Raw genomic sequence first — 9132 nt, forward strand, 5'->3', positions numbered from 1 at the left:
CAGAGCACCTCCACCTTGTCCGCCAGAAGGAGCAGGATCTCCCAGGGGCCACCCATTTTAATTCTTCTTCCCATTCAGACATGTCAGCCCTGGCCTCCGCTACTGCTGCGTTGAGTCCACACTGAGGTTGGAGTGCTCCTATATCTTCTGGTCTTATACAAATTTCAGGGCTAATTACAGCCAAACTTTTCTGTTTGGCTTTCTGTGAATAGTTACAGGGGAGGATTAATTGGGGCATCATAAAACAAAATATTTGCACTTTAGTGAAATCTTCAGCTTAGACATCTTAGAAATCTTAAACATCCCAAAGGTGTTTGCAGGAGCCCTGTCAAATGGAGGATAACACCCAGTTCTCAAGGAGATTTTAGGTCCAGTCTTATAGATAATTCTGATGGTGATCATAGAAGGAAGGTGTGAAAAGTGATGTCTGGAGTTAGGAACCTGGGCAGCTAATGACAAAGATGTCATTGGTGGAAATGTTTGCCTCTGACTTCCCAAACTGGGAACAAGAACAACTGAAGATTCATTAGTCCTGACGAAGGGCCTCGGCCCGAAACGTCGACAGTGCTTCTCCTTATAGATGCTGCCTGGCCTGCTGTGTTCCACCAGCATTTTGTGTGTGTTGTTTGAAGATTCATTTGATCAGGTTCCTGTGAAGTGCTCTGGTATGAGTTACTGACACAAAGGCAAGCTGTCATTCTCCATAATTTTTTGCTCTTTCAGTGCACCATTTACTCCCTCATAACCAATTCATAAACCTCCAAAAATAAAGATTAGCTTTATTTGTGCACATGTACATCAATGTGGACCATTAGTCTCGCGAGACCATGGATCTGCGCCTGGAAAGTCTTGCTTCAGTCTCTCCAGGGTGCAGGCCTGGGCAAGGTTGTGTGGAAGACTGGCAGTTGTCCAAGCAGCAAGTCTCCCCTCTCCACACCACCAATGTTGTCCAAGGGAAGGGCAAGGGCTGGCACAGCTTGGCACCAGTGACGTCACAGGAGTTGCCAGAGTCAGTTTGAAGACAACGCCAGACTGTCTTAGGGACTCCAGCTCCGATTTGTCCTCGGGGTTTACTCCCGAAAACTTTCCCGTAAGGAAGTCAATATTGATCCCATCAGTACATCCAGTAAAATGCATCATTTCAATCAGATCAAATCAGTGAGGATTACACTGGGCGGCCTGCAAGGGTCGCCACACTTTCAGTACCAATACAGAATGCCCACAACTCATTAATCCCAACTATAAATGTGGGAGGAAACCAGAGCTCCCAGAGGAAACCTACTCGGTCATGAGTAAATAGTTTTGAGTTGAACCTCGATCAGTGACTGCTAGCACTGTGGTAGCAGTTAGCATAATGCTACCATATCACCCAGGATATGTTCTTTTGGCCATGACATGTCTGATCATCTGCTTTACCTACAAAGTTCTATAATCATGTACCCAACCATCCACACACTAGACATGGAGTAAAACACAAGTTATTTACTTCAGTCTACTTCCTATGAAAGCATTGAAAGAACACTTTCCCCAAGGTGCACACAATTCATATCACAAAGTCAAAACCATAAGTTACAACAACAAAAGAAAACTTGCTGTGGAATTTAAACCTAAACTTTAAAAGAAATGATGAGCACAGAAGATTCTGCAGATGCTGGACGGACACAGACACGCACCTAGCGGAACTCAGCATGCCAAATCCCCTGAAGGGGATACGCCCAAAACATTGACTCTTTATTCCCTTTCATAGATGCTCCCTGACCTGCTGAGTTCCTCCAGCATTTTGTGCGTGTTTAAAAGAAACAGTGATGGTGGCCACAAAAGTACTGGATGAAAACCTTCCATTCAACAAAGCCCCCTCAGGGAAACAATTCTGCCACCCTAACCTAGTCTCGTCTACATTCATTTCCTGACCCACCAAAGTATTTGACTATTAAACTATTTCCAATTCCACCAGCAGGTCACGTTTAAGGAGCAATTAGAGGCGGATAATAAATGTCACCTTACCAATGTCATCCAGATCCCCACAATTAATCAGTTGTGCTAATGCTCTTCCTAAAATTGAAATGTGACATTATCAGCCTTCTTCCTATGCCTCGTGGGGATAATATACTAATACCTTCTCCGTTTACTTTCAACTGAAACTACAAACTGTAAAACTGTTTCCCACCTGCCCTCACCAACAAGACTCACCACATACTCACTAGTGATTTAACTCATCAATTTGGCTACACTCAACAGCTTTGTTTGAAATCACAGAGCTTTGTTTGTCCTGTACATCACAGGGAACCAAAGACTAGAGAACACGGTAGTAAAGGTAAGAGGCAAAAAATTAATAGGGACCTGAGGGGCAACACCTTCACGCAGAGAGTGGTTCGTATATAGAACAAATATCAGAACAAGTAGCTGAGACAGGTACAATAATACTTAAAACAGTTGGACAAGTATATGCATGGGGAAGGTTTAGAAGGATATGGGCCAAATGGGACTAGCTTAGAGGACAACCTTGGTCTGTATAGACAAGTTAGGCTGAAATGCCATCACAAAGCTGGATTACTCTACGACTTGAAGATTAACTTTATTTCTCATGCGTACATTGAAACATACAGTAAAATGTGTTGTTCACACGAAATTAAATCAGTAAGGATTATGCAGGGCAACCCCACAAGTGTTGCCATGCTCACTGTAACTATATAACATGCCCACAAATACCACAAACACCCCCTAGGTCAAGTATGCAACCAGAAAAACAGTGGATCCATGCAGTCATTCTACACAAGTAATCCTGACCAAGTGGCCATCTTCAGTGCCTATCATTGGGATTATTAAATTCAGGGGAGTGGATACCTCACTTAAACAGTAGCAAACTAACTACACAGAGAGGGAGACATAATTGCAAACAGAGCCTCAGACCAAGTCTGCTTACTACATCAGACACAGGTTCTAAATTCAGAGTATAAATTCAATTAGGCACTAATCCAAAACTCGCCAGAGGCAATTAATTAGCTTTAATTCATCCAGCCCAGAATTCAGTCAGAACACAACATCCCATTTAACATACAAGAACATTCGAATAATTCTGTGCTTAAAGAGATAAAAAGGCGACACGAAAATAGAAAAGAACTGATGAAAGAGCAATGAATCAGCTCATTATAACTGACGATCACCAGGGAACGAATAGAAACACGACAAAATGAATCTTATTGCCAAACTAGTCATTCTACAAAGTACGACAGTCACATCATCCAACACTTCTCCCGAGGAATGGGCTCATAACCCCACCAGTACACCTCCATCCCACCCGAGTCCGAGGAGCTTCCCCCGCTCAGTAACCCACCCCGGTACTCGGACCCCTTTCTCCCAGTTTCCACGTAGTCCCCATAGTCAGCGGCTCCAATCCTCCCTCCCCTGGTACCCGCACCCCAATCCCTTCGGAACCCGGCCGGATCCACCCATCCACAATACCCACCCCACAACCCCGGTACCTGTTCGGCTGATCTCTTCCACCCCCTCCCCCCGGTACCTGACAACCCCTCCCCTGGTACTAACTCCCTCAGCAACCCCTCCCTCCATCCCCGATCCCCTCCTCCCACCATTACCGAGGGCCCGGGCTGCTGCGGTCCGTCCAATGGACAGTAGAGCTCCGCAGGCTCCATAGCTTCGGTGCCGCCTCTCCACTCACCACCAGGACGCCATCACACACTTCCGCATCCGGAGCAGAGGCTACCAACTGAAGAGGGGAAAAAATGGACCCGCCCCTTGGTCAGCTGATATGGGGTGTCACTAACCCCGCTCCCAAACAGCTGATGACCCCGCCCCTCGATCAGCTGACTGAGAGCTGGGCACACCTACTTGCTCAGTTGTTATAGCCGTCACCCTCTGGTAAGCTGATATAAGAGTTCCCTACCCACTGTGTCAGCTGATACAAAGATGGCCCTGCCTCTCAGTCAGCAGTTATAGGAAAGGTCCTACCCCCTCTTTCATCATCTGATAGGGGGTTGGTTGCTAACCCCACCCTCTGTTAGCTGATACAGTATCGGGAAAGCCTACATCCCCCATCACCGTCCCTCCACTTTCCTGCATTGGTTTCTGCCCTTCACCTACCAGACCAGCATTCAGTACAGACCCTTCACTGCTCTGAGATTCTGGTGATGAACTGGTCTCCTGAACGGCTGCAAGTCCGTTTCTTTGTAGACTTTCACAAATAAAACAATGGAGGTGTCTTATGTTTAAGAAAAGCCAGAGCATTTCATTTATTGAACACCAAAAACTGAACACAAATCGTGGTAACAGTCCTTTACGTAATTACCTCATCACATCAGACCAGCCTCTTAAAGTGAAGCCCAACCCAATGTCGGCGGTTGTGAGTTCTGTACGTTACCCTACACCCTCTGCTGCAAAGCCCAGTGTCACGTCGCACTTCATGTATATAAATCTAGGCTGCTTCAGCAAGAGAGATCCCGCATGCTGGAATCTGGAGCAACGTGCTGGACGCTGGAGGAGCTCAGCAGGTCCTGGAGCTTCTATGTGTGGAAATGGACAGTGGATGATACAGTTTGAGATATTTCATCTGGATTGGTGTCATAAATTTACCAGTGAATTCAAAATGAGCAGGTAACTCAAGCTGAAACATGGAAGCACTCCTATGGTCTGGACTCATGAGTGGGCTGGACACCAGACAATGAAATTCAGCATCATCCAAATGTAGGGTCTAGACCTTTAATGTTGACTGTTCATTTTCCTTCAATTGATACTAATTAGCCTGCTGAGATCTGTATCATTGCGTGGATAGGACATGATTCCCAGGAATGGACCCGCTCTCAGGGCCTCATGACCAGACGCTTTTTGATATCCCAAGGGCGCGGCCTAGAAGACGAGCATGCCTTCAGGGTTCCAGGATTTCATGGCTCTGGGGAAGTGCTGATTCAGCCAGTGCCCCTGACTGAAGCATTGCGGGAGAACATGGAATATCAAGAGCAGCGGGTTAGCTGCCAGGGGCTGTGTACCCGCAGAGCTGCACCTTTTTGGTGCCGACAATACGGGTGCAGAGCTCAGAAAAAGCGATGCAACAGACTCTTAACATCATAAATCAGTGAGTTGTTTGTTATGTCTCCCCTCTCACTGTGAAACGGGGACTCCTCTTTTTTCCCTTATTAGGGAAAGAGAGGGAGGGCCTGTGGTATGTCGAATTAACGGGTCAACGAGTAGTTTTTGGGATATTGTAAGTCTGTGTCTTTATTGATGCTTTGCTGCACGCTTGAGTGCTCGGTGGAGGGTGTCGATGCTTTTTGCTGGTGGGTGTGGGGAGGTCATTGCTTTGCTGCTGCTTGTGCATGGGAGGGGGAGCTGGGGGGGCTTGGGTTCAAACGTTTTTACCGTCATTCATTCTTTGGGGCACTTCTCTGGTTTTGTGGATGTCTTCAAAGAAAAAGAATTTCAGGATGCATATTGTATACATTTCTCTGACATTAAACACACCTATTGAAACCTATTAATAATAAATAAATCGTAAATAAATAACACTGAAAAGGAAAAGTTGTAGAGTCCTTGAAAGTATGTCCATAAGTTGTATTCAGTGATGAGTTCAGTGTTGAGGTCAGTGAAGTTACCCACGTTGGTTCAGCAGCCTGATGTCGGTAGGTAATAGCTGCCACTGAAAATGATGGTGTGGGACCTAAGGCTCCTGTACATCCTGCCTTTGGCAGCAGTGAGAAGAGACCATGGTTTGGACAGTGGGGATTATTGTCAGAGCTTGTTGTGTATAAATTGCCCACAGCATCACAATAGCAATTATCCTTAAAAAGTCTTTCAAAGTGGCTTTATGAAAGATCCCCTGGAAATAAAGGGCTTTATTAAAATCAACAAGCATTGTCTGATTCACAGCCTCTTACCTAAGTGAGTCTTGTACTGAAGTGTCTTGCAACTCAATCCACTCTCCAACATATGGGAGTACGAGAAGAGTGGTGAGGGGCTGCTTCCACGGACAAATGGTAGCGTCGATCACTGGAAAGTTTCTCACCAGACTAGAAAGTAAACACCCACAACGTTCTGGAGGAAATCAGCAAGTCAGGCAGCATCTATGGTGAGGAATACACAGTTGAAATTTCCGGCTGAGTTCTGTCATCAGTAGTATAATTCACTACGTGATATTTTTTGGATGGAAATATGTTTTCTTGATAATCTGATCCCCTGAAGACACGGTAGCAAAACAGAGTGAAATGTCAGAGTTGGATTGAAATTTTAGTTATCAGGCTTTTAAGAATTAGCTTATCAAATAATATTCAGTAAATTTTGCACTTTCTTTTGTTTAACTTTAACAGATTTTATTTTTGGTCATGCTCTTGCACAATGTCACCTTAAAATGAAAACTTAATTTTACATGCCATGTTTCACAAACGCAGAAAGCCCCCAAAATGACACAATTTTTGGTGTGTTGTGCTATAAATTCAGTGGCCACTTTATTAGTATCTCCTGTACCTAACAAAGTGGCCACTGAGTGCATGTTCGGAGTCTTTTGCTGCTGAAACACATCCACAATATGTTGTGGATTCAGAGATACTCTTCTGCACTGTTGTAATGTGTGGTTATTTGAGTTACTGTCACCTTAGAAACACCACAAATGCTGACAGATCCATTCTTCTTGGCTACTGGGACCACTGGCATTGTTGTTGAGCTCCACTCAATCTTGGAAAGAATTCCTTCAGCCTCCATGCAATCTAGCTCACTGGCTACTTTACTCTATAAAGAACCGGAAGAGCATGGTAAAAATAATCTGCATATGGCATTTTCATTTAATACTATTTTACCCTTGATATGCTTGAGTTTTCCACTGCCATCCTTGAACCCTGCTGTGGCATCATCTTTCTTAATTTGCCTTCAGGTTATTATGTTGTTGGGGATGTGGCATGCAAATGGTGGACAGATCTTGAATCAAGTTGTAGTTGCCTCAGCCAATCATGGTCCCACATTGCTGGCCATCCTGTTTTTACCACAAGCAAGCCCAATGTGGCTTGTTGGTTGTTGTATTTCACTGTTACAAAGGCCATTCCCACAGGAATGATTTTTTCTCCAGTATAAGTTTTTGTTGGATATCTGTAGGCTTCCATTCAGTATCTTTGAGATTTGGTTCAAATTCATAGAGGGAACAGAAGTGAAGAGAATGAGCGATTTTAAACTGCTGGAGTCAATATCTCTGAAGACCTAACCTGGACGCAACATATTGATGCAGCTATAAAGAAGGCAAGACAGTGGCTATCTTTCATTGGGAGTTTGAGGAGATTTGATTTGTCAACTAAAACACTAGAAAACTTCTGAAATATAGCAGGGAGAGCATTCTGACTGGCTGCATCACCGTTTCATATGGGGGGGTGGGGGGGCTACTGCACAAGATTTACTGCATAAGTTGCAGAAACTTGTAAAATTAGTCAGCTCCATCATAGGTACAAGCCTCCTTAGTATCCAAAATATCTTCAAAGAGTGGAGCGACATCTATCATTAAGGATCCCCACCACCCAGGACACGCCCTCTTCACTGTTACCATCAGGAGGGAGATACAGAAGGCTGAAGGCACGCACTCAGTAATTCAGGAACAGCTTCTTCCCCTCTGAAATCCATTTTTACATAGACATTGAACACATGAACACTACCTAGCTATTTTTTATATCTGTTATTTTGCAATGCTTATTTTAACTTAACTATTTAATAGACATATATATACTTAACGTAACTCAGTTTTTTTCCTCTATATTTATTTATCACATATTTCATTGTACTGCTGCCATAAAGTTAGCTAATTTCACGACATATGCTGGTGATACTAAATCTGATTCTGATTCTGATTCTGAAACTTGTTTTGTGGAATGACTGAAAAAGCCGAGCCAGGGTCAAATTCCATTTTAATGAATTTGCCGTTCACTACTGAGTAAGCCATATTGTTAGTGTTTGTTAGTTTTTTGTGTTGTAAAGCTCAAGACTACCTAGTCCTATCACTTACATCATTATCAGACTTTTCATCAACAGCTGCTCTTTTTAAAACTGCAACTGACTTTTTTTTAATCTTTGTCATTTCCCTGTGTAGTCCATTTATTCATCTGCCCTACATGCTCTTTGTATCTGTCCTACGTTGTTGCATTTCCTGCAAGTTTTGCCTTTAAACTTGTCTTGGTCTGCTGTATGTGAGCCACGGCCACAATGAACAATTTGTTCAACCAGTAAAGTTTCTGTTTGAACATTGCAGGTTCATTCATGCTCACTTTCATTCCTGGTTATAGCCCAATTGTGTCTCTGGCTGCTGTTTCCATTGATGAAGTGATTTCAACTGTTTTTTTTAAATGTGAGTTGTGCTTTGGTTGGGAGTGTTTTTGAATTCTTTCTTGTAAGGTTCCACAAACTAAATGATCTCTCAGTGCATCATTAAGCCCATTCTGAGCTGACAATGCTCAAATGAGCTCTTCAATTCAGCAACGTAAGCAGAAGTAGACTCCCCTTCCTTTCAATTCTGCTTTTGAAACCTGAAGTGTTCTGTAATCATCAATGGTTTCAGTTCTAAATACTCCTGCATTACTTTCAGGATATCAGCAAAGCTCGTTCTGGCTGGTTTGCTTGGAGCTGTTTAATTCCAAAGCAAAATGTATGCTTTCCCTCCTATTGCACTCAGCAAAACTAGCACTGCTTCTCATCAGCTATTCCACTTGCTTTAAAATATTCCTCAACTTGTTCAGTACACAATATCCAGTTATCTGTTGTACTATTGATTATGTCTATTTTTCCGATGTAGCCAGTCTTTCCATCTTCTTTTATCATTTTTATCACCTGGTACTCACTGTAAATTAACCAATGAATTATGTATGTGTTCTGCCCTTTTTTTAACCTGACCATCTCTTTCCTCCTTCCGATGAAAAAAAACATGCTGCACTTTTTAAAAAACTCATACATCTCTCTCTCTCTCTCAAAGAAAAAAAAATGCTGGACTTCAACAGGTAGTTAGTCATCTCGGGTTTATTTTAAAATTTAATCCTCACCACTGTTATGTTTTGTAATTACAAAAACATAAAGATCATGGAGAGAAAAACACGGAGCTGGGGATAATGCATCTACTTCATTCTTACTTTAGTGAGGTGTTCACATATGAAATGC

The 9132-nt window shown here is 43.2% G+C and overlaps 1 protein-coding gene across 4 annotated transcripts in view; it reads right to left on the reverse strand.

The window, feature by feature from the left end:
• The window catches only part of fam219b (family with sequence similarity 219 member B), a 42995-nt gene extending 36930 nt beyond the window's left edge, over nt 1-6065 (reverse strand). For 3 of the 4 annotated variants that reach the window (XM_073025072.1, XM_073025071.1, XM_073025074.1), the window contains exon 1: nt 3597-3726. In XM_073025072.1, the coding sequence (XP_072881173.1) occupies nt 3597-3653 (57 nt within the window). In that variant the 5' untranslated portion in view covers nt 3654-3726. Of the gene's footprint in view, nt 1-3596; nt 3727-5888 lie in introns of those variants that run through there. The other variant, XM_073025073.1, reaches the window with a different exon arrangement.
• Between the last annotated feature and the right edge of the window lie 3067 nt (nt 6066-9132).

This window comes from Hemitrygon akajei, chromosome 21 (assembly GCF_048418815.1).
Source record: "Hemitrygon akajei chromosome 21, sHemAka1.3, whole genome shotgun sequence".
Classification (NCBI taxonomy): Eukaryota; Metazoa; Chordata; class Chondrichthyes; order Myliobatiformes; family Dasyatidae; genus Hemitrygon; species Hemitrygon akajei.